Source organism: Patagioenas fasciata, chromosome 7 (assembly GCF_037038585.1).
Source record: "Patagioenas fasciata isolate bPatFas1 chromosome 7, bPatFas1.hap1, whole genome shotgun sequence".
Lineage (NCBI taxonomy): Eukaryota > Metazoa > Chordata > Aves > Columbiformes > Columbidae > Patagioenas > Patagioenas fasciata.
In genome coordinates, this window is record NC_092526.1 from 8,208,633 (window position 1) to 8,235,104 (window position 26,472).

The 26,472-nt window shown below is 39.7% G+C and overlaps 1 protein-coding gene across 4 annotated transcripts in view; it reads left to right on the forward strand.

Annotated features, from left to right (window-relative positions):
• NCKAP5 (NCK associated protein 5) overlaps window positions 1–26,472 on the forward strand; it is a 374,621-nt gene that overhangs the window by 171,757 nt on the left and 176,392 nt on the right. For 3 of the 4 annotated variants that reach the window (XM_071810787.1, XM_065840878.2, XM_065840881.2), the window contains one exon: window positions 16,439–16,572. In XM_071810787.1, coding sequence (XP_071666888.1) covers window positions 16,439–16,572 — 134 coding nt within the window. Of the gene's footprint in view, window positions 1–16,438; window positions 16,573–26,472 lie in introns of those variants that run through there. The other variant, XM_071810786.1, reaches the window with a different exon arrangement.

The window sequence follows — 26,472 nt, forward strand, 5'->3', positions numbered from 1 at the left end:
AAGGAAATATTAAAACATCGTAAAGAAACAATGTTTTCCTATACTGGACTTTTGTAGCTTTGTATAGATTCATATAGCTTGAGCTAGCAACTGTGATTGTTTCTTTCTTTTCCCTCCTGACTCCAGTCTCATAAACTTTAATTCAATTTTTGCTTTGTCAGGAATTTGCTTTTGCATACAGTGTTTGTTTTGGCTCTGTGTCCCTTGCATTGTGATAAGGCATCTTTTGATATTCTACGGGATCTTTCATAATGAAGATCTCATGACATGGTTTTCGGAGTCTGGAACTGGTGATCAGACTTGCTTGCATGTCCTGCGAGAGGAGACCGTCTAGACTGTGGGAATGACCGTGATGTTTGGATTGTGTTATTTCCATACTGCTTGGCGTGATGCACTCCATAGTTGTTCTGGAAACTAATAAAAGTACTGGGCCTGATACAGGACCTTACCTGGCTGCGACGTGGCTTTTGCTTCTTCTCCAAACTGCACAGATAAGTCATGATTTCTGGACAGTACTCTTGGGTGACTTTAAATCAGCCTGTTCACTATACTCATTAAGGGTCATAGACTTTAACTTTGGCATCCTGCAAGGCATGTTACTGCTTTTGCCACGTAATTCCGTTGTAATCTTGGAAAATATTTAATTTCTGATCTAAATTGCTCATTTCTAAGCCAGGTTTTATTCTGACTGTTCCACTGTTTGATTGCCTGTGTAGGTAATGAACTCTTTGGGGAACAGGCAGGGTCTTACTGTGCATCTAATTAGTGGTGAGAGCTGCCTGGAGCCTGGGATGCTGATCTGCCACGAACAATCACAGCCCGGCTACCGGGGATGAATGCCGAGAGGGGATTTGGCTTAGCGTGCACAGTCCATACAACTCTCATTTTGTAATTACATCTTTACGCTGCACATTTGTGATCGGCATCCATGGTGACAGTGCTTATTTAGAAATGATTTCCGAGTGTCGGAGAAAAATTATTCTCTCTCAGGAGCATCCTGTTCTGGTAGGATCTATTAACAAGTGCCCTGCGGCAGTGACTGGCAGAGTTTTCCATTTAAGAAGTGTTTTCCATGGCTGTCGCTACAGGAGTGGGTCAGAATTCCCAGGCTGTTGTTGGAAATATCACATTATGTATGATTTCCCTATGTCATTGATGATAAACCACCTCAGAAGGGAAAACTTGTGATGTAGGAGATATCATAGGAAAGTACATGCCTTAAATGAGATACTGAAAAAATATTTTCATACTGGTGGCTGTGATGGTCTATCAAGGCAGATTTCCAATAGTTGTATCTTCCATTAGTTGATAAGGGAAACCTATTCACAAGCTGAAAAATGCAGGTGGTGGTGTGTAGAAGCCAAGGTGTGAAGAACATGTGCAATTGAACACATTTCTAGAGGAAGAGCTTTGGAAGGAGTATAAACGGGTTAGTAGAAATATCACTGTGAGCTCCCAGGAAACAAGAATATCAGCTTTTGGAAATGTGTTTAATCTAACAGAGATGGGAAGGAGAAACTTTCCTTAGCTTTGTTCTTTCCAGGTAGCTAGTGACTTGCATCTGGATGCCAGGGAGCAGGCAGGACCAGCGGTGCTCACAGAATCACAGAATGGTCAGGGGTTCATCGATGGACTCAATGGGGTTCATCCCTCTGCCCCTACAAGAGCTGAACTAAACACTTGTGCACCCCAATTCCCACAATCCTAGCTCTTCTTGGCTTAGCCTGCATGGTCAGTGCTGCTAAGGTGTTTCTTTTCAGTGCCAAATAAACAAAGATTGTTCATATTTCACCTGTATTGGATTTAATATCAAGCTTTGTCTTGAGTGAGTGATAGGAAGTTGTTTGTTGTAGTAATATATTACAGTAGTCCGCAGATGCAATGGTGAAGTGCAAATTTCCTGCTCTGCAGATGCACAGTAAACTTTGCTTCTTGCCAAAGCTTAGAGACTATTTAATTACAAAGAGTTGGTAGCTCACTCTCCATACTCCTTGTACCCAGTGGACAAACAAACTGGTATGGCCATGATCCAGGAAGGCTAAAGCATCACTGAGCTGTCCTTGTCTGGGAGGGTTCACTCTCTTACTTTTATAGAGCATCTGCTACTGTGGAAGATGAGGGAACCATATGTGGAAGTGATGTGCAACCTTGGTATGCTGGCCAAAATGTTCCAAAACTTTAGAATAGCTCCCCTGGGTCATATTCTAGTGCTCTACATAGTAGAGAAGGCACGTGGAAAGTCCTGTATGTTAATTAGGTGATTATATATTATATTGTCCAGGAATAGGACTTCTGCTCAGCCTAATAGCTGCAACTACTTCTGCTGGATTTTTTTCAGCTAGTGCCGAAGGTGGAAGAGGCAGAAGAGAGGGAAGTTGCACTCTTTGGTTCTAGTAGTTATTTTCTCTTCAAGAAAATCAAGCTAACACTTGTAATTGTCAACACTTGATGTTAAGTTGAAAAAAAGAAAAAAAGCAGATTTTTTTTTTTTTTTTTTTTTACTTGTGACTTTAATGAGAGATGTGTGTGTGACTACGTGCAATTAATAGATTAGAATAATTTACGGTTAGATACAACAAAACAGTTACATCCTATGTAAAAAGTTAAATGTGGAAATGAAGAGCAGAGAACTAAGTGTCAGAGTTTTTATATCTGGTTTTGATCTGCTGTGGAAGTCTATCCAACCTACCTGTTCTAGGAAGGAAAGGGAACTAAAATAGTAGATCCTGGCTGGCGCTTGGAGTTGAGCTGAATTTGGTCTCTAGAAACATGAAGAGACTTTCAAGTGAACCTGTTACTGAAAAGTGATCCTGCAGAATGGTATCAAGTGGAGACACAGTCTTTCAATTACTCAGTTTGACCACTGAATGAATTAAAAACAGCATGCAAACTTGGTATTTAATTTTTTCAAGTTCTCCCAGGTACCAGACTTGCAAACTCAGTCTGGCCCCTGAAAGTCAAGTCAGGCTTCCTGCGTGTGTGCATCGTCAGCACTAGTGAAGATTTTGCAGTGGCAGCTCTGTTAAAAATACCATTTCAGATGTGCCAGGCAATGAAAACGCACTGCATTTCCCTGTTGCCTATAGCAGTGCCTGCAGTACTAGAGGAGTGAATACGATAAAGAGGTACGTTTGTCAGAAAACTAAAGTGATAGAACTCTGGAATACATGCAAGGAGCAGCTGAGTAAATAAGGTGGTGTTTTTTTGCAGTTACTTACCGACCATATATGGACTTTACAAGTGAACACAGAAGAAGTTGTAATAAGATCTGACATGTTCATGAGCAATGCTGTAAAGAGCTTGGGAAAAAGAAATGCTGTATGGAAAGGTAGCCAGCAGCAAAGTAGTGATGGCCGAGGTGCTGAGTGTGTCACCTGGGAAAGGCAAATAGAAGTGTGTGTGAAAACTTAAAATATCAGCATATCCCAGATCTGGGGGGGGGGTCTGGTGGCACTGCAAACTGTTCTTTTGTTATGTCTATGTCAGTTAACTTTATTAGCAGGGAATACAAATACATTTGTGTCAAGTCCTGAAAGTGAAGAAGCCCTAATACTCCCCAGCATTAGGATGAGAACCATGCTGTTCCTAACTTGTGAGTAAATCCCAGAGCTCCCTGGAGTGGAGTTCCACTGGCTGATCCTTTAAAGCCAAACAGAACTCTTAGAAGTGTGGTTTTGTTCTAATGCTTATCCTGTTTGTGTCCTGCTACCCACCTCCTATCTCACTAATACAGATCCAAGTGGGAAGTGCTTGATTCAGCCACATGCCCATTTGTTCTGTGAGCATTCAGTCCTTTAGAAAAGAAACCATTTACATCATCTAAAAGACATGTTGGTCTGTTACAGGGAAGAAAACCCATTCACTGTGGGTGCAGGCAGATAAGGAAGAGGCATTTAGGATGTCACTCTCCCTGCAGTGGAGTCAGTGGGGATAACACCAGTGCTCCAGCTTCTGCTTCGTTGCACAGCCCACCAGGTTTCTTCAAAGCACGTTTGATGGTGGGTTCAGTTAAACCACCTGCTCGTGCCCCATCCTGAGCCTCAAGCAGCTCTCTGCCAGCTTGAAAGGGTGGTGGACTCCAGTTGAGAGTGATCAGACTGGGGCAGTGATCCTTTCTACCATTAGAGCCGAATCCAGAAGAAACCCGGTGGCTGGGCCCTCCTTGTCACTGGTACTCTGGGACTGTGTCCTGTCAGTGCACACATAGTTTGGAAAGCATAGGAGTAAATACTGCAGATACTGTATTGCTTCATATGAATTCCATAGGTTAAAATCAAGAGCAGGTATAAACAGTGCAGCTTGATTGACATGTCACCTTTTGTTGTCTTTTTACATATTCCTTGTCTTTGACCCTTTTGACAGACTACACTGTATTAATATTTCTGGTGGGGCACTATTTCACTGCAGCAAGTCCTTAAATGGATGGGCATCAGTGGTTCAGGAGTCAAAGTCCAGCATGACTACAGATTCGTGGCTTCTTTTTCCCTGCTCTGTCTAGACTTCATAGCCTTTGCAAGTATGCCAGAATTACTGGTTTGCAGTAGTGCCTGTATAGTGCCATATAAAAATATTGCTACCTTGGTTGAATAAATCTTCTGAGTCGTAGCTGACTACTGGCTACCGTAATTCCTGGGATCATCTTTTATAGACACTCCAAACAATGCAGACGAGATCTGGAAACTGCCTGCCTTTTAAAACCACCTTTGAAAATCTTTCTTTAAAAAATTTAAGAGTATCATCTGTGGAACTACACTGGTTTACAGAGCTCAAGGAATCTCTGCCCTCTTCAAGTTTATGCCTAGGCTGGAATTTCGTCCAAACTGACAGCAAATATCTATTACTGAACTATAAAACAAAACCATGCCAAATCACAAGTTAAATGCAATCTCATCAAGTGCAAATTGGAAACCACCCTAAACTGTATGGCCTAGAGCTCATCTCCTGTACCTGTACAGTTGTTTTGGAAGTTTTACTGTGCATCACAAGAAGTCCAAAGAGCATGTGATGCACTTGAGAGAACTTCGGGCAAATCTTCTGGCCCTCACTGCAAGTGAAACTAAGTTCGGAAGTCTTAGACATGCTGTTAAACAGGAGAGAGGTGTTTAGGCAGAGAAGTTAATGCAAGGTGGCCTAATGGTTTTCCATGTTACCAGCAGGAAGGGTAGAAGTGTATTAAGAGCAGGTTTCTGCAGTGGAATGCCAGTTAGTGTGCCCTTCTCCTGTGCAGAGTATTAGGGTTAGTTTGAGGTTTTGACTTATATATTTTTTTTTTTTAATGGTTGATCTGTTGCAGACCAGCCCATTTATTAAAGTAAAATTCTTCAGACTTTTTCTGATCCAAGGTGGAGTTTTTGATTGATAAATATAAGCAATATCCCATGGGGTAAGGCACTTTCTTGAATCTGGATCCTCTTCTAAATCACCTGGGTTCGTTTATTCCTGTTTTTTTTTTTTTGTTTTTTGTTCCATGAGTGAGAAGTTCAGTCCCATGGCCCATTTATTTAAATAAATCTCAGAGAGTGACTGAAAGACTTGTGATCCATCATCAGTAGACCATTCAGCTCTACCGATGTAGCTCTTCAAGTCTGTGAAGCCTCTGGATGTGTAAATGTGGGCTGTAGCTGTGTTACTATTTAATGTTTTGGTACCACTTCTATTTATTCAAAGATTTAGTTCTGTTCTGATGAAAACCTCAAATTGCAAAACATCAGTTGTATTTCCGTGACTGGGAGCTTTTTTTTTTTCTCCAGACAACCTTAGACAACTTTACCTTCTGTGTTTCATACATTGCTACACTGAAATCCCTTTGGGAAGCCTACAGGAATTGCAGATCTGATAGAAAACTGTAGGTGAATCAACACAGTTGACACTTTGCTGGCCCAGGTGGGCTGGCTGTATTCTCTTGCAAGTTGCTGTCTACACACACTCTTTTGTGTTGTTTTATGGTTGAAACACCATTGTTGTAAATCTTGTTGAATCAGAAAAAGTGGGAGACATAAACTGGCAGAGACTGGGGATTTTTGCCAGTTTGCGACTGAGTTAATAAAGGCTCATTGTAAACAAGTTACATTGGTTATAAAACTTTGTTTCCAATAAGAAAAGATTTTATATACCTGGTGTAAAAAAGAAGCACCTTTATGCTTGGTTAGACATTTTAATATAGTGCAAACTACCTTACCAAAAAAATGTAGCAAGGGGCTTGGAATTACAATGAGCCATTATAATCTAAGATGTTTCTGCAAAAAAAAAAAATACATTATATTACTTATTAATTCCACTGTTTCTCTTTTTAGTATTGACAGAGGTTTTTCCCCTCACACTTCCAAATACTAGGTATTCATACAAATTATATCTGTCTTAATATTGTTTCCAAGTTGTTATTTGATCTTGAAAAACATTTCATTATGTTTAATTTAGAGAAATGAGATTTCTTTAATTACTGTCTGTAGAAGCTATTAGAAGCTCAATTACACCCGCAAATTCATTTTTTAAAAGCATTATCTTTTAAAGATTAATAATTTAAAAAAGCCGTGATCTGACTACGCGGGACTTTCAAGTTCACTAAGAGAATTCTCTCTACACCCCTCCCCCATTAGCAAATAATGTCTAAAATGGAAAAATTAATTATGCTAGGAACTGAAGATCAATACAAGTCTTTGAAATCGGGCTATCAATTGTGAATTTGAATGAGACACAGGATTATTAAAATACGTATTGCTTACTTTCATTCAACATTGAAATTACGATACAGAGATGACCTTTAAGAAGCTGGGGGAATTACAGCTCCTGGGGATGCAGATGTTTCTCCTGCAGGAAGCGAGCAGGAGCATCTGCCTGTGTGGTTGACACGCTGGAGGGAAGGGACGCCATCCACAGGGACCTTGACAGGCTTGAAGGATGGGCCCGTGCGAACTTCATGAAGCTCAACAAGGCCAAGTGCAAGGTCACGCTCATGGGTTGGGCCAATCCCAAGCACAAAAGCAGGCTTAGGGGGGAGTGAATGGGGAGCAGCCATGAGGAGAAGGATTTGGGGGTGCTGGTTGACAAGAAGCTCCCCATGAGCCAGCAATGTGCACTTGTAACCCGGAAAGCCAACTGTATCCTGGGCTGCATCAAAGGAAGTGTGACCAGCAGGTCTAGAGAGGTGATGCTCCCCTTCTGCTCTGCTCTGGTGAGACCCCACCTGAAGTACTGTGTACGGCACTGGGGCCTCCAACATAAGGACGTGGACCTGTTGGTCCTGTTGGAGTGAGTCCAGAGGAGGCCTCAAAGATGCTCAGAGGGCTGTAGCACCTCTGCTGTGAGGACAGGCTGAGAGAGTTGGGGTTGTTCTGTCTGGAGAAGAGAAGGCTCTGGGCAGATCTTCTAGCAGCCTTACAGTACCTAAAGGAGACCTATAAGAAAGCTGAAGAGGGAGTTTCTACAAGGGCATGTAGTGAAAGGACAAGGGGTAATGGCTTTAAACTGAAAGGGGGTAGATTTAGAATAGCTATAAGGAAGATGTTCTTCCCCATGAGGGTGGTAAGGCCCTGGCACAGGCTGCCCAGAGCAGCTGTGGATGCCCCATCTCTGGAGGTGCCAAGGCCAGGTTGGACCAGGCTTTGGGTGACCTGGTCTAGTGGAAGGTGTCCCTGCCTATGGCAGGGGGTTGAACCAGGTGATCTCTGAGGTCCCTTCCAACCCAAACCATTCAGTGGTTCTGTGATTCTATATGCTGCTGTTGTGGACTGTGTGTTATATAACCACTGTGCCTGTAGGTGTGTCTCTGGGAAAAGTTGTAAAAGGGGTCCACATAGTTGACATCAGTTAATTAGTTTTTGGGAGGCTATGAGTGGTTTTTTTTGGGTATTTAATTTTTTTTAAAGGTGACTCCAATTTAGTGTAGACCGTCATTGCATGTGTCACAGAATTAAAGCGTTGTTGGGTAGTAAGAGCTCCCTTTTGGAGGCTGGCTGTACACCAGAGCTGCTGAAAGCCACGGGCAGGCAGTGCTGCTGGCCATCTAGCTCTGTGCTGAAAGGGTTTATGAATTACTTAATTATTTTTTTTCTGTAAAATAAATGTTGTCACAACTCAAACTATATATATAGTACTGCTCGTGTAATAGCCTGCCTAATTCAGATTAATTGTAGGCTTGCAATGATAAAGGAGCTTCAGCACAGCAGTTATTCTGTCGTACAGATGCAATTAAAACCATATCAGTGCAGTATAAATAATGCTGAATTAAGTTGCTGTCCTGCCACATGGTGGCAATTTTGAGCTAGTGCACAATGAAAGCGAGCCTCTTATTTTCAGAAGGAGTAGGTACACCAAGAAACAGTTTCTAATTTACTTGAATTGCTCTGGAGCAATGTTATCACCCAAGAATATAAAGTATGTAAACTACTCTAAATAAAATATCACTAATAATAATAAACCTTTCCTATTTTGCTATTCATCTTAGAACCAAGCAAAGTTTGCAGTTTACATCTGGTAGGCAAAGGATACATGTGCTAGTCTGATAGGAGGCCAAAGAGAGAGATGCATTAACATATTAAAACTTCATAGTGGAAATTAAATTATTTGCTTCAAATTGTTTACGTTAACTGTTTTCAAGGCAGTTTTAGAAAATGCTAATACGAATTATTTAGTGTCAATTGGATTTTTCTGGTTTATTTGGGCAGTCTGGCATTTTGAAAACAGAATCCTGTTCTAAAGCAGCATGATTTTTTTTCTTACTGGAATGAAAAAGCTTGAAGATACCAGCCTAAAATTAGGATAGTGCTTTTTGTGCTATTAATGTCATGCTATTGCAGAGCTTTAGTGGCAATGAGGTTAGGAAAAATGATTACATCATAAAATAATTGGGGAAAAAAAGTAGAGGCCTAATATAAATCAAGGAAATTTCCTCTTTAGCCTCTAGAGTACAGATCTGTATCAGGTGAAAGGGTAATTAATTTTGATTACAAAGCAGTCACACTTCACCCTTAACTTTCTTATTTTCAAGAGATGTACAAATAAAGCTACCTCTCCCTCCATGAACCCTCCAAGTGCTTAAGTTACTGCTGTTCATACCTTAATGCTTCACTGTGCTTTAAAAACACCTATAATTTCATCCCTGGGAAAGCTTTGAGTGTTTAAGGGTATTTGTCAATATTCCTGGTATAGCTGGAAACAGTAACGAGGAACAAAGGTGTATTAACTGCTACTGTTGGAAAGCTCTGGTTTCAATAGCTGACTAATTTAATAAAGTCTTGTTACAGTAAAATAATACAGCTGTAAGCAGCCTGTAAAAATTGTAATAAGCACAATAAGCAACACACTTCTTTTTTTCCACTCTTTGGGTTAGTGTTTTTTTGCGCTATCAAAGTCCACTACAAGGATCGCTGCAACGTGCTGCAAAGTTGTTTGTCAGTGCCTCGGTTTATTTTTGCAGAGAAGTATTGATTACAGAATGAGAAACATTTGGTTTAGCAGCGATCGATGAGGAGCAAACAAAGGACACTCTGAAGTTTGACTCATTTTAATTTGAATGAAAATACAGTCTCTGGTGCAATTTATGATGAAATAATAATAAAAAAAATATATCTGCTCTGTGTTGTTGTAATCACATTTCTTTCCTCGACTTGTTTTTGCAGGACCCAAACACAAGCTCTTACAAAATAGCTATAATATAGACTTTGCTTTAACCAACAGCTTTGGCCATGGGCAGCTGGGGCTCAGGTAAACTCTGTGCCACTTGAACAAATACCATTTGATCACCGTGCATTATGTTGGGGGAATTAAATATTCATTGCGTCGGAAAAAATGAGTTACTTTGTTAAAGTAACCAATTGGGAGACCAAGTTGCAAATTCCAGCTTCTGTTTCAATTAATATTTCATAATTAATTCTTGAAAAATGGAACTGTTTCACCATCCCTCTCTCATCCCTTATCCCAGGCTGATTTGTGTCTCCTGCCCGCAGCAATCTTTCAAAAGTGGCACACCAGGGTGATAAAACAGTGTTTTTTGAGTACTTTGAGTATGCATATTTATTCATAACAGTATCGGGCACTGACTTGCTAGAAAAACTCATATCACTGTGCGTCTAGTAGTTGCTATTTGTTTGCTTAATTCTGTCATCACTGCTGTCTCCTGTGGTGGTGGTGGCGTCTGCTTTTGTGGCCAGTTGATTCTCTCTGGATCGCAGGATGGTGTGTTACAGACCAGGCTATGATTCTACTGAATTGTGACTTTTATGGCAAGATATCAGATGCATAGCATAAGAAAATGCATTAAAAATAAATACATATATACTCAGTTTAGGTTAGCAATGACTTAACCGTAAACAAAAAATTGTATATTATTTTCTTCTCCCTCATTTAAATTCATTGCAAAGTATCTGTTTGAAATCAATATTAATTACACAGAAATTGTGACCCTCTTTAGCAAATGCTTTAAAATAGTTGTTAAAAAATTAATGTGAAGGTTATTAGCCTGATTTTGAGCAACGTTAAGCCTGTTTTAAATATTCTCGTGTAGACTTTCTTTGACAAAATAGCACTCCTGCTCCCTTGTTAGCATAATTAGTAGTACCATAGTAAAACCCTTTTTACAATGCACTGGGGAAGCAAAGAACAAATTCAAGAATACAGAAGACTCTTACTCTCGTATTTTTATCTAAACAGTGGCGCTTTTCACCCCTTAAGATAACCCTAAAGATGAAAAGATATTTAATTTATGTCCTTTTGAAGATGTTTTTGATATTTGAACTAATCACTCCACTTATAACTAGTAGTTCCTAAAAACTGCTTTTTGTAAGACTAAAACAAGCTAAACAGAAAAAGGAGGGACCAGTTCCTATGTATGTGTAACGCTTGCTCCCTCATGAACAGCAACACCCAGTATAGTGTGCATGGTCTGTGTGCACTGAATCCTTTTAATTTTGCACTTGCAATTATTTAATACTTTTAAATCTCGATGCACAGCCACATTTTGGTTTAACGTATAGCTAACATCATTGAGCAGAGGAGTAGTATGATTTTTACGTGAAAGAAAAATTTAAAAAGTCAAAAATAGTACCAGGGGCTGGGGTTGAGGTCAGTCCATGGCAGTCCCTCTCTGAAGGGTGTTCTTCCTCACAGGTTTCCCCAGCTGCAGTGTGGACTCTGCACAGGCTGCAGCCCTTCAGGAGATGTCCCCATGGTCCCCCACAGGCTGCAGCCCTCCAGGACATGTCCCCGTGGTCCCTCACAGGCTGCAGCCCTTCAGGAGATGTCCCCAAGGTCCCCTCATGGGCTACACTCTTCAGGTGTCAGTGGTGCCACTGAGGGGCTTGTCTGTGCCCTGGGCTGGCGGAACCGGCGGGAACCGGCTGTGTCTGGCGTGGGCAGCCTCGGCCTCTCCTTACAGCAGATCCCCTCAGGCAGCACCCGGCCGCAGACATGCAACAAATCTGATCCACTGACAATAAAAAAAAAAGTAAGATTATTAGGGTTGCACATCATGGAGTAGCAGGGGAAGATGTTTTTGGGTGGAGAGGCAAGGAGGAATGAACTGCCAAGGAAGCGGTTTGAACAGGGAGGGCACAAAATCATCAGCACTGAGGAGGAGAGAAGCAGCCCTGTAAAAAAGGGTGAGTTGAGACTAGAGGGTTATGGATTAAGAAATCTGCTTGAGTTAGTCAGGTGCTTGACCCTGGTGAAGAGAAGCCATTGAGTACTTCTCTGAGGAGGTATTGTCATGGAACTGGCCCTGTCGTTTGAACCATCTGCTGATTTTATGTGCAATGACAGGTAAAGGAGTTAAACTGCAGGTGCCTCACTTGGAAGGCTTCAGTGTCATCCATGTCTAAATTTAAAGTTGACAGCAAAATAGCCTGGAAAGGAAAAAGAGGTAAGAAGGCAGCCTTTTCTTACAAAATCCTTAAGGTGCTGCATGTTCACTCTGCGTGCTGGGTATCAGACTCTGGAGACTAAAGGGTTGAGCACCTCTTAGGAGATGCCCATCTCATGGCTGCACTGGGTCAGGCCTGTTAACTGGGAACTCAGAAAATAAGTGTTGTCTGTTCATGGAGTGCTGAGGAGCAATTCTCATATTTCTGTCAAAGACTTGTGCTATTTTCAGTCTAGCCATAAATAGTTTTCATGTGTTTTGTTTTGATCATGAGGATCTCAAATTAGATTCCTTCCTTAACTTTGAGAAGACAAGTTAATGTGTGGTACGTGTCCCTGACTGGATGAGAAACAAAACATTTTGACACGAACATTTCTACAGCTACATGGAAAGGAACTCATTGAAGTGCAAACGCTGGCTCATGAGCATAATGAGCAGCCAGTGAAACTTGATTGCTGAAATGTTCATGAAAAAGTAATTGCAAACAGTATTTGTTCAAGTATTACAATATTCCTGTACTTGCACAAAAGTATTGGTGGAGTTTGCTAACCCCGTCTTTCACTCTAGCTTGTTCATGTAAAATTTTGGCATATTTGGAAAGTTATCAGAAATTTGACAGGGTGATGTGAATAAAGTCAGACAATCTGCAGAGGCTGAAAAAGGGAAGCAAGAGTGAAGTAAGAGTTCTGTTTCGAAAAGGAGAAGGTTATAGCTGTGCTGCAGGAGGCAAGGAGAGGAAGCAGGGAAAATAGTATGAGCAGAGCTTATGGAGAGAAGAAGCTGCAATTAAAGAGAAATTGGCAAGTGGGAACACATATATCTTCACTGGGATATGGCAGTGATTTTCCTGGTGTTAAAACATACTAATGCATTTCACATTATGCTTTCTGTTTTTATTCAACCTTTTATTCAAGTGTCACACCAATTGTATCCCTTTCCAGTAGGCTTACATTCACTAGAAAACCTTGAACCGTTTCTGGCTAGTTCATTTCCTTTCACATACTGTTATTTTGCATGGAAATAAAGTGCACAGAGGAGCTTATAAAGGAGGCTATGACAATGCTATGACAATGCAAAAATTATGGAGCATTCAGGGATTTGCTCTCTGCTTCCAGGAGACCAAAAAAAAACCCAGAAAACCACAACTGTTTAATCTTGGCCTTTCTGTAGGTTAGACTCACTTCTCTCTTCTGACACTTCATTATGGCTTTTCTGGATTTGAATAGAAATGTACCCTTCATTTCTTGTAGATAAGATCGCTATGGCTGGGAGCTACTTTCTGTGTGTAGTATACCTGAGTGTTTTGTGTCCTGGAGACTTAAAACTTTCCAAGTGCGGGTGGTCTCTCACTCCCTTTCCCCCACCCTCTGCAGTATTTAATGTCTGTGATCTGGCTGAAGGCAAATCTGCTTTCTGCATGCAAGTAATGGCAGAAGTGCCTCAAGGTTGCCAATAAATTCTTGTGAAGAAGCATAAAAATGAAGGCTGATGGTGTTATTGCTGTACAGCTATCCTGTGGGCAGTCTTCTCATTCCTACAGGAAAGTTTTGGTAGCCGGGAAGAGAACCCAGAATTTCAGGGCCATAGGCTAGTGCTTTTGTTTCTGGTCTTGTAGCCTGGGACTTGTTAGTTGTTCATCCCCTTACCCTGGAAGGAGCATCAGTTTTGTACAGCAACAGTACGTGCTCATATAACTAATACTGTGTCGTGATGCTTGCCCATGAGGTGGCTGACTTGGAAACTGGACATTTAACTCATTCCAGAAGTTCTTAATGTTCATACATTGCATTTCTGTGACATTATTGTTCTTGTAATGTGATTTTTGTTGTTGGTTTATAGGTACTGTTCTTAAGGTGCTTCTCAGGTCCTTGCTTCTTTGTAAATCAAAAAAAAGAAAAATCATGTGGATGTGCTGATCTTTTTGTGTGGGATGATAATACACATTTACCCACATGAATAGAGGGAGTAAATGGCAGCAACAGCATTCTCTGACCTATCAGCAAGGGGTAAATGAAGCCTAGAAACAGCTTATACAGCTCTTTGACCTGGAGGGAAAAGTTTGGATTAGTGAATCTCTGCTGTGTATTCAATGCTCTTCCAGAAAAGGTGGTTTTGTGATTAGCAGCCCCACAGTTGTGCACATCGACATGGCACACTGGTTCTGCAGGGCAGTCAGTGGAGCTGTCTGCAATGTGCAGAACATCCTGGTGGCAAAATGGAGCACAGGATACTCTTCTGCTTTCTCAAGTGTCACATTTTGTCTCTCCCCGCTGTAGCAATCTGGCTTTGTGCTTAATGTAGAAAGAAGGTTTATCGGAGGACCAGCACAGTCTGCATGGCAGATATGCAGAGGTAGTTGCTCTGTCAGGGTAAGATCATCGTGGCAGTAATGACGCTGAATGAGCAATGAAGGTTTGGCTGAATCTCTGGTCTTCAGTCCATTATCATAGTTAAGCTGTTACTGCCTCAGGTAGCTCAGGCACAGCCTAAGTGAACTGGAGCACTCAGGGGTTCATAGCAGTACCTGATTATCCTCCAAGGTGACTTATCAGTTACTGTAGGGACAGTTATGTATTTGGGTTTAAGCCCAGTTTCTGTAGACATAGGTATCTTCTGAAAGCTTGTCTTAAGCCCTGGGTGCTAACTATGTAGTTAATGTTGTTTTTCTTGCTACTTCTGCCTCTGTGGAAGCTCTAGCTGTCTTTTTAGCAACAGCGAAATATTTCCATTAGAGAAGATGCTAACAGTATTCAGCAAAGTCCTCTGCAACAGTGCAGTTTTTGAAGCTGGCATTGATGGGATCTAGGCTGGATAAATACTAACTGCTTGGAATATTCTTCCCATATCATTAGCCCGAGTTACCCTTCGTGAGCCGTACTCTCTGTACAGCTGCAGTGTATCTTCTGCCTGGTGCTGAGCACTCTCTGCTCTTAGCTTGGCACAAACTAGGGATTATTACTCACCACCTGGCAGAACATGGTTATGTAACAGTAAGGACAGTAATTAGACAATTTACTTAGAAAAATGTGTTTATTTTCCAGTAATGTGTTTCTTGTTTTGCAGTTTTCCTTTTTCCAGACATTACATATGACCAACCAGACAGAAGCCCTCTGTTCTCTGAGTAATTCCCCATATTTTTTCACAAGCCTATAGATACTGCATTTAATCCTTTGCAGCCTCCCTTTGTAGCATCTACTTATTTATCATTGTCTTTAATATCTCTTTTCCACTTGGTAATGTTCATATTTTTGGTCCCTTGGTTACTGCTATTGTGAATTATTATTCAGTAAGATTTATAGCTGTGAGACTTGTAAAAATAATCTGTCTCCCCCATTTGATGGCTTAACACTAAGATGCAATTTCATTAGAAAATAACAAAGATATATATAATTTCTAGATAAATTTTTGCAGGTAGGTCATGAAAATTTAGGTCAGCAATGGAACTACGTCAGACTGTCTGACAGGCTACAAATCGCGCTGCATCATGGGCAGAGATTTTTCAAAGCATGTAGATGGTCAACGCACTGTAGCTTCACAATGACTTGTACTTAGACAACTGACATTGGCACCCATTTGCTGACAGAGTATAACGTAGTACAGTGTAAAGTGCTTGGGTTTTTTTTAATTGATTTGTTTTCTCATTTAAATGCACAAGAAAATTTCATGTAATTTAATTTCCATGTAACAGGGTCACATTAGAAAAGGCTGTATAATAGTTTTTAAAATTTCTAAAGCATTTTTATAACTTTTCTATTCATTCCCCTGCTCATCCTAAATTGCATTTAATTACTTTTAAAACAGAGTTTTGAAATCCTTAGATACCCTTTTATATGATGTTCTTATATCTCAAACCGAAGTTAAAAAAAATGAAGCCATGACGTGTGTAGATTTACCCAGGTAGTGCAGTTATGTTGTAGTTTGCATTTTTTTATCCTATGTTGTAAGAATTAGCAACAAGGGTGTGCTATTTGCCTTTGAGAACTATTGGTAAAATTAATGACGTTTGCATTTCTTTCATATGTGATTTGTACTCAGTTTTGGAAAACATATTCTTTGTTGTAGTATTTCAGTAAATAGATTCAAATAGACTATGTCCTACTGATAGGGATCCTCCTCTCAGCCAAAACAAGAAAAGCAGTAGTGCAGAGGAAGGTCCTTCTCTGCTCATGACACTGAAACATTAAGGGATGGGTTATGAGTTGTCCTCTTGACTTTTTTCATGCTTTCCACGTCTGCATTCAAGCCAGACAGATCGCATATCTCAAATACAGGGTTTTTTTACACGTAGTTTGAGCGGAGGTAAATAAAAAAAGCTTTGAATGAGAGAGTGGGTGTTTGATTTTAAGCATGCTGACCTTGGTGAGTCTGAGCCAAGTAAGAGGAGCCCAGCGTGACAGGGATGTTCTGAAAGGCTTTCCATCACTAGTTCGTTATTCTGTGTAACATTGCTATACAAAAGCATGATGGGATAGTTAGGGTAATTATTTTGATTGTTTGATGATTTTTCCCAAATTAAATTTTAAATTTTCGTTTAAAATATATTCTACGTGTACAATGAATAAATAACTTTTTATGGTCTTTCAGCGTGAGAAGCTGATACATGAGCTGGAGGAAGAAAGACATTTAAGACTTGAGAGTGAAAAAAGATTACGGGAGGTGACACTGGAGTCGGAGCGCAGCAGGGCTCAGATGCGTGGGCTGCAAGAACAGTTTTCCAGGTATGTTGCATGGGTAAACTATGTGCAAAATATGGGAAGGACAAGCTTTGGTGCAAAAAGATTGATCAAACCTGTTGTTACCTTGAATGGATGGAATTGAAGGCAAAAACTGCTCTCCATCTGAAATTCTGTGAACATTATGGGCTTTCAGCTAAATGATTGTTAGCATCCTGTAAAACTTGAAGGGCTTATACCGTCATTCTATTTAATTGTGAAAGTTTTCATATATAGAGATCTTGCATTTTTTAGAACTCCCAAGTAATTTTTAAGTACAGATCTTCTCAAAAAGTGCATGTTATTGATAAGTCAATATTTGGTTGTTTCCGTTAACCAAGAAGAATGATTTTGATCAATCGTAATATAGTGGAAAAAAAAAGTGATGACTTTTACCAGCTGGGTAACCATCCTGCTTGGATGTGCTTCACATCTCTTCCTGGACCAGAACTTTGTGTTAGAACGGAGCTCCACTTACAAGGGAACCATCTTAGAACTGGGATTTAAGACAAACCAATCATACAATCACAGTAAGGATTTGAGTTATTTATTGTTTTCGTGATGCACGATGAGATCTTGTACATCAAATAGAATTCTTTATTGTTTTTGTCACATGAACAGAAACAAAACAATCAAAACAAAATCAAAAGAGACAATGGAATTTTGTGTTGTATATTTTCCATCAAGACTGAATATTAACTCATTCCCTTGGGCCTTTGAATCATTGAGAAGTTCAGTTTAATATGGTGAAAACAAGCTGGGGGGTGGGTGTTTTCTTTGCTTCTTTTTGTTGGGATTTTTAGGGATTTTGTGGGTTTTTTCCCTCAGTGTCTGCCATGCTGCTCCTCTGATCTGAGACTGGGTTTCTAGGTAACGCTGCAAAAGCAGTTAATTGCAATAATTTGTTCTGATCTATTCTTTTGGTTTTGGAAAACTTCCATTAATGCTCTTCAGATTGTAACAAAACTATTGAAGTGTTCAAGTAAGTCTGAAATTCTTTTGCTAAAAATGCTAAGGATACTTAGTTTTGTTGTTGTTGTTCTTATTCTATGATCTTTCATTGCAATTTTTACCTATTCTGTTGAGACTCCCGAAGTAATATACACAAAATAAATCCACCCTATGGGTATTCTTGGTTAGAATATTTTGCTCTATTATGTATTAATCTTTGTTTATGGAAGAATTTCCTGAGGTCTTGATTTTAGAACAGTATTATTGTTACAATAACTGGAAACCTTTGAAATAAACTTTGAAGATGATGCAGCCATGATTAAGAAAAGCAGGGGTGAGGGGAAGCCAATCTCCAGAGTAATGCAACCAGTAACTTGGTAAAAATTTAACTGTTACATATTCAGGTCTTTTCAGGATAACCCTTCATTATTCTTGTGCAGCTGCAGTAGTCTGATTCAGTTCTGCAGTGTTTCTGAAAAGAATAACTATATTATTAGTTAGGATCCCTGAAGTCCACTATCTTCAAATTAATCCGTTCTTTTTCCTCCGTTTCTATTTGCAGTCTGGCTTGCTCTGATCTGTCAAGAAGCAGAGGGATGCAAGTTGTTTGGATTGAAGTTGTTTGTCTCTTTAGTTTTGTACCTCTGATTTAGATAAAGGTGAACACCATCTAAATCAGTATTATGTTCTTTGTAAGGCTGTCTGCACGTTAGCTCTACTGTTTGAAGGGAAACTCAAATATCACTTTGCGTTAATGGCACCTGAGTCCGACCCTGTTATTACCAACAATGAAAACTGCTGTTGGCTTCATCAGGCTGTGGTTTTATTTTAGTGTAGACCAAATGCTATGAAGAGAATGCACTTTTTCCCTAAATGAGTGTATTTTTTCTTACCCTTCTTGAGCAAATAGTAAAACTGGCAAATGGATAATTTTGTCTGCTTATTCTGTATTGGTTGAAGGATTTGAGAGTTTTTTCTCCGTCGGAGAACAATTAAATGGGACAAGACAGGTGATGATGGGAGGAGATGTTAAAATCAAGCAAATTGAAATTACTTTGGAAGATGATGTCTAGAGAGTAATACTTTGGGTCTGAATGTTCTGACTTTAGATGCAGATAGACTGAAATAAGAACATATATTATAGCATAAATAATTTAAAGCTGCGTAATTCCTGAACCGGGTGGATTTACATAGACATTCCTACATATACTTGCAGTGCAACAGGTTAAACTATCATTTGGAGGATGTTTCTTTGCATCTCAAAATATTTCCTCTTCATCTTTGAGAAAATGAAATGTGATAGTTGGTAGAAAGCTGTAAGTTGACCGTTGTAATCAGGAAAGGAAAGCTGCCTGTTCCTACCTGAAATTGTGTGAAAACTCTAATCTCACATATAAGCATATAGTTTGAGATGGAGGACTTCAGAAGGCAAGCTTTTCTTTTTTTATTATTTTTTAATCGATTGACATTTCTGTTTTTACCAAGTAAGCAATATTCCGGGCTAGGAGCCTGAAATAAATCGAAGTTCTCTTTCTTAACATCTCTATAAATCTGCCAGAGCCTTTAAGTGACACAGTGGTTAGTTTGATAAATATGTGAGAGTTGCTAAAGGAGGAGAAAGAGCTTTTAAAACCAAATTTCTCTTCCAAAATTGTACTGTGGTGTATCCATGTAGTTTTAAATTTGTTTTCTATTTTTGTTGGAGGTGAATAAGGTGTGGGAAGGCCCTGCAGGAGAACCATTTAATGCTAAATCTAGAATTTCAGACTGCAGTTGGATGCAGTCATATTTGCATTGCTGTAGTATAATCTCACCTTGAGGTGAAATCCTTGATGTTTTCTTCCTCAAAACCACTGAGATCTGTTGCTTTGCTGCAGCTGTTCTGTTACATTCTATAAGGCCCTTTCTGGCGTGACCTTGTGTAGATGAATGTTGCTCAAATACAGGAAGACTGACCCTGTAAGTACCTGGCAGGCCAGTTTCTTCCAAGACACTGTTGTGCAGTCTGACTTGCCCATTTGGATTGTTGGCAACTGCCATGTATATACCAATTTACGTTAGTAAAGACACCTGCTGCCTCTTTATTCAGCTTTGGAAGAAATTAAGTTAATTATTTTTTGGTTTTTGTCTGTTCGGGTTCTGGGTTTCTTTAGATTGCTCACAGTTTAACATTAGTTCCTCCTTAAACTGCTTGTATCTTGGACATTAGAGAAGAAAATACACTGTGTCTCATGTACCTCCTCGTTCTTGGTTTCAGCTCTGCTTCTCCTGCTTTCATCATCTTCCTACAACAGTAGGAACAGCAATGCAACAACCCTGCCTGAAGCAGTAGGTGTGATTTATAGTATCACTCTAAAAAGCACACTAATATACGCAATATAAATTGATTACATTTCTCTACTGTACATCAGTAAGCAATAGAAATTGTTGTCTGTTGAGTGCGTACAGTACATGTGATTTCAAACTGGGATTAACTGTTAAACCAGTGTAAGAGGTAGCTTTATTTAAGATATTTTGATTACTGTTTTGTCCTAAACGAAGCAAGTTCAATAAAACATGCTATTGTAAAGTGTATGTGTAAACAGTAATTGAAGAGGCTAGTACCAAATCTTAAAATCCGCCTTTAGGTAAATTTCAGAATTCTTTCAGTGAAGATGATGTTGTTTATAGATATCAGTGTCTGTGAATGGAAAACTGCCTCAGGTTTTAAGAATGGAAGTTATTGGACAAGTAGAAAATGGTCCTTGTTTGATCTGCCAGGGTCCTGCAAATGGGATGAGTGCAATTGTCATTTGATTGTATTTCATCATTCCCCTCGCGTTAATATTGACCGTAGGGTTGAGCCTGTCACTTTTGACAAGGGGAAAAATGACTGCTACAAACCTGATAACACTTCACATAAAAGGGCTGTGTACCCGTTGGTTTAAGCACATCCTACTTGGCTTTCTCCAGTTGTTAATTCCTCTTGCTCCATTCTGACTTGTCAGCAGGTGAATGGAATTGACAACTGTTTTCCTAGTAGCTGTGATAAAGAGATTTTTTACATTGCGTAAGCATGTTGATGTTGTATTATCACATCTTAATTTCTAACACTGTCACATCTGCTTGATCTCAAGGTCACCACCTGCTTGCACTTTAGTGGCCTCACTGCCATGACTGTTAATCCATATGCAACAGAGACTGTGTCTGAAAAGTGTAAACCAGTAGGATGCCTTGGTAGCCCCTGTGGTCAGCCAGTTTATCTAATGCCCATTAAATCCCAATTTAAACCATTAATAACATTTTAATCTAGTTTCTGGGGAGATTAAAATGCTCTTCTGGCAGCCATTGATGGTATTCCTTTGATTTTTGTCATAACAGGGATGAGTGAAATACTGTGTGGGAATTTGCTCCTTGGCTCAGAAGATTACCGAGGAGCTCTCTACAGTTTTCCTCATCTCCTTTGTGTAGTTCTGCAGTAATCTCTTATTATCCTACTTGAGTGGTCTGTATGTAGGGTTAGTGGGGGAGGTAGATGTCACAAAGATAGAATTTATATCAAAGGCTGACCTTGTCATTCTGCCCTATATTTCTAGATACTGCCTGATTTTATTAGGTCATAGAATCACAGAATCGTGTAATAGTTTGGGTTGGAATGGACTTTCAGAGCTCGGGTAGATCCACCTCTCTGCCATGAGTAGGGACATCTTCACCCAAATCAGGTTGCTCAGAGCCCCGTCCAGCCTGGCTTTGACTGTGTCCAGGGATGGAGTTTCTACTACCTCTCTGGGCAATGTTCCAGTGTTTCACCGCCCTCATAGTAAATAATTTCTTATATCTATCCTGAATCTCCCGTCCTTTAGTTTAAAACAGTCACCCCGTGTCCTATCACAACAGGCCCTGCTAAGAAGCCTGTCCCCATCTTTCTTAGTGGCCCCTTTTAAGTACAGAAAGGCCACAATAAGGTCCCCCCAGAGCCCTCTCCAGGCAGAACAATCCCAGCTCTCTGATAATTTGTGTGGCCTCCTCTGGCCCCTCTCCAACAGGTCCATGTCTTTCCTGTGCTGAGGGCTCCAAAGCTGGATGCAGTGTGGCTGTGTTAAATATTACAAAGAAAACTAGTGAAGAAGTATAAAACACAACTTGCTGACCTGAAAGTGCCCCATGTCTGCTGCCAATTAAAAATAGTGTAGGATAGTGAGAAACAAAGACAGAACTAATCACAGCTTCTCCCACCCCTCCCTTCTTCCCAGGTTCAACTTCATTCCTTTGTTCCCAACTCTTCTACCTCCTCCATGAGCAGCATGGTGGGCGGCAGGGTTGTGGGGAAGCTGCTGCAATCAGTTCAAAACACTTCATCTCTGCTGTTCCTTCCTCCTCACATTTTTCTCCCATTGCAGCGTGGGTCCCTTCCAGCAGGGATGCTGGGGGGCCTCTGTCGTGTGTGCTGTAAGGGAGGTGGGACTGGTGTCTGCTTCACAGGCACCAGTTCTGGAGCTGCTGGGCCAGAGTGCTTTCACTGGGGGACTGCGGAGCTCTTGGCTGGACTTGCTGAGCCTCAGGATGTGGTGTGAACACTGATTTACCAGGCCTTTGACCTCATGCTTAGGGTATTGATCTTGTAGTTTTATTAGAATTGACAGAGTAAAAAGATGAAGTTTCTTTTAGATTAGCATTGATAGGGTGAGTATATCAGCATTTTTATTTATGTGCTTGTATGACACTTAGGTATTTCACATCTAATCCTTGCTCTGAAGTGTCAAGCACTATTTTAAGTAAGATCAAGGACCTTTTTGTAAATAGTTTTCATCTAGCAGAAAATAAAGGAAAGGCTTTACTAAACTTGTGAACTCAAGCCCAAAGAGGAGGTTGCCCCAAATTGTCTCTGGAGTTTGATCTCACTCAGTTCGCAGGCTAGTTTGTACTAAACATGCTGTTGTTTGACCAACAAAAAAGAAAAAAAGAATTTTATGCATTTTCATACCAGACTTCATTTTTTCTACTCTTCAGTGTAGAAGTACAGTGGTTTTGAATATACATACATGAGAAATATCTTTACGGAATAAGTTATCTTAGTTTTCTTAACTACTGTTCTCATTCTGATGTTAGAAACCATCAGACTGAAATATGTATTTCCTACAGAAGTTGACAAAGAGCAAAAGCAATGAGGTCAGAGTGACTGCAGAGGGCTGAAGAACCAGTACAAACCCAAACCACAGAAGTCATACAAGGACTAGAGGTTAAGAGCAGACTATAGGGCATGATGTATATTGACTTACGTAACATTTTTGGAGAGCAGTGGATTGCTTTGCTTCGGGCATTATTAAAGATGCACGTAGAAGGTACATGCAGTCCCCAGTCTTCTGTGGACTCTTCAGGCACTGAAGCTACATTAAGAACCAGCCCTATTTCAGTACCCTGATGCACTGGTAAATCATGTGGTGGTGTTCCATGGCAGCTCTTGGTTGCTGAAAGCTTTTTTTCAAGGGTTCCAGGGAAACAGGTAATTTTTATCTACTGCAGACAAAAGCATAGCTATCCGTGTGCTCAGGAAATCCTGAGTTGGGTTTGTATTTATTTATATGCTGACAGTATGTATCATACTTGTATTCCTGTAAGGTTGCATCTATTGCCTTTTACTGATTTATCAGGGCATGAAGTGATACTCTGCTTCCTTCCTCTGTTCAAGCTAGCACTACAGTTTAATAGGATATAGTGTTTTTGGTTTTTTTTCTTTGCATAATGTAATAGATTAGCACCAACGTAGTACTGCGTTGCAGTGTAATCCTTTGGTTTATCCTGTCTTTTAAAACATTCAGGACAGAGCCTAATATAAAAACAATATATCAACATATTCACAATTTAACAGTGGGTTACCGACACCCCTGTACAGGTCCACACACAACATATAATCCACTCCATGCATTGATTTTTGTAATAGAAAGGTGGTTTGAGTATTCTCTGCACTCCCGTACCGTGGGAGCGGTCCTGCTGAAGCAGAATCTGCCCTTGTTGGGTAGTGTGTGGTATATATCAGTCATTTCTCTTTTTATGTGCTGTTTCATTCCTAAAGTGAGAGATCTCCACCGACACTGAATGAGGCTCCTGAAGCATGTAACAAGTAATATTGTGCTTCAGAGTGAGAGCAGGGATTCCTGTGCAGATGTAGTTTTTGAGTTTACAGACCCTTTTGTGTCAGAGGACGTGAAAACCGCATTTTGGTGGAATTGCTGACTCCCTTGCTGCTGCTGTTTACAGAAATTGAGGTTCATGTTTGATATTTGTGTACTGTGATATCTTGTACCTGTTGAAGTTCGTGGCTTTGTGCATTTTATTTTGCACAATAATAGGCATATTTTGCAGGTATTTCTAGCTACAGATAATTCTTCATTGTAAAACATGTTTAGATTTATTAAAGGGCAGTGCTGATACAGGAGCTGAGTTCTATTACTGAATAACGTTGCTGCCTAAGAGCTGTGCAGTTATATATGGTAAGATCTGTGGATTTTAGGAGGACCTAGGTTACTTATTGCTGGTTTGATGTTTTTATAGATCTGTTTTTAAAATCGCATTTGAACATGCGAAGTTAAAGTACTGACTGTATCTTTCCTGTGGAAATTGCCATAGTTGGTTTCTTTCAAACACAGGAAATGAGGAAAGCCAGTGATGTGTCATGCACTATTCTGCAACTCCTTGGTGCCATAAAAGGTGAAGAGACTATTCAAAACTGACGCATTCCTTCATGTGTTTAATGAAAAATTTCCTTTGTTAAACATGATACAAACCTTAATTCCAAGGACCAGCAGAAAGATCAGCAGATCTGCCAGAAAAAGAACTGCAAAGATCAGCAGAAAATAATTTGTTTTCGTTTAGTTTATTTTTTCCCTTAAGCCATTTGATATTGATTAACTGTGGTCTGAAAGAACATATTTTTTAAATGCTTTCTTTTAACATTATATTCTTAATTTTGAGCCAGTTTTCAGGAAGGAACCTGCCCTGATTACACTGGAAGATCATGATCTCTTTTTCTTCATAGTTTGCCTCGATCCCCCCCATGCATTATTACCCCCCAGTGTGAAAGACCAAACTCCTTCCTACTTAGGTCACTTTTTTATTTGGAGGCATTATATATATATATATTTATATATAACTAAGGCATTTTTACAAAGATTATAAAAAAATGACAATTTTAAACAGAAAACCATGTGGAAGATGGGAGGATAGAAGGGCATGTAAATAGGTGAGAAAGCAGGAATGCTTAGCAGCTGTTCTGTCTTAGTCTTCTGTAAAGGAAAACAATAGCGTACAATATATCAATACAGATTGACAAGGGTCATCTGAGATTGCAAGATAAAATGTGAAAAGTAACCAGTTAAAGAATTAAGATGATAGTTTCAGCCAGGATTTCTTGATCATACTCACAGACACCAACTGTAGTCAACCAACCACTGACAATTATGTGTGTAGGCAGTTGAAGAACGATTGAAGTCCCAAAGGAGTGCTGTTTACTTATATGTAACTAAGAAATTGTGCACAGAAGATTAGACTGATTTGTTGCTAGTACAATTTAGATATGGTTCCACAATAGTCTTCATGAAGAAGACTAAACAATTTCAGTCTCCGTGTTCAGTTCAGTTGCTTGTGCTCTAATAAGTAGATTCTGAGAAACTCTTCCAGGAAGAGGTTTTTTATTAAATGTATGTACTCTGAGAAGAACTGCTGTGGTTTTAACAGTGCTCCATAGTGTTTCTCTTGAAGTGCTTTTGAAATTAAAACATGGCCAGAATCAGATGCTACATCCTTAGTGGCTGCTATAGATTATCTGCTTTGGGAAAACTTTTTAATGATGGAAAAAGTTGTGATATTCCTGTGTCCTGCAGTGTGAGGTTAATCCCTTACTTGACCTGTTGGGACCTCCTTCCAACCAAATGTATAAGAATAATTTTGCAATGTTTTGCAGAAAAGATGCTAATAGGCAATATATTTAAAGGTGACAGGCTTCTGTCTAGATTGCAATCATAGAACTGTAAATCACTTTTGTATGTGTTGAAAGTTCATGTAGGCTTTAAAAATATTAAAATGGAAGATTGCCTTTGCCGCATGATTTTGTCAATTCTATGTATAATTTCTCCCCTCATTAATGGACTTAACTATTGACATACCTTGAAAAGTATATAGTATTGGTTCCATGTAATCTGAACATTCTGTTTCAAAAAAGAAGGCCTTTCATAGAAGTGTTTTAAAAAATATCAATAATTCTTTCTGCCCTGTTTCCTACCACAACAAATAAGAGAGAGTTTTCTTTTAAAATTTTGGTGGGATAGAAGTCTTCAAGAGTTTATTCATGTAAAAGCCAGATCCATCCCCCTGAACCTGAATATGGAAAAATTATCTGTTTGAGAATTTTTAAAAGATTATATTAATTGCATAATATCTCTATGACAAAATATTAAGAAGGAAAAGGAGGCAATCGCTGTGAGAGGAGGACAATGTGGTGGTAAAGATCTGGAATCCTTTAGTAGAGTGTGCTACAGAGAGTCACCTTGAAGCAGCATTGTTGTTTCCATTTTTTAATCCAATAATTCAGAGATGTGTGTAAGTGGAAATTTAGTCCCAGCAAAATGATTAGAGAAGTTAAACTAGGTAAGAATAACGGGCAAGAAGAAAGCTGTCAAAGAACAGATGTTACCTTAGGGTCTGTCATGGATGACAGTGGTAAATTTAAAGGCTTTTTAGAATCATCAATCTGGTTTGAGCTGCAGGATTGTCTACTGGAGTTGTTTTCTCTATCAACACAATGACTCAGTCTCTGTTTAATGTCTTTTGTTTCCCTGTAGTGTTGTACACTGGTACCTTTTATTAATTACCCCTTCCTGGGAAGGGAGAGGATGTGAAATGGAAATGACAGGATTGTTTTGAAACCTCCATTGCATGTCCCTTTCTCAGCTCATGATCTTACAGTTGCTCATGCCAGGC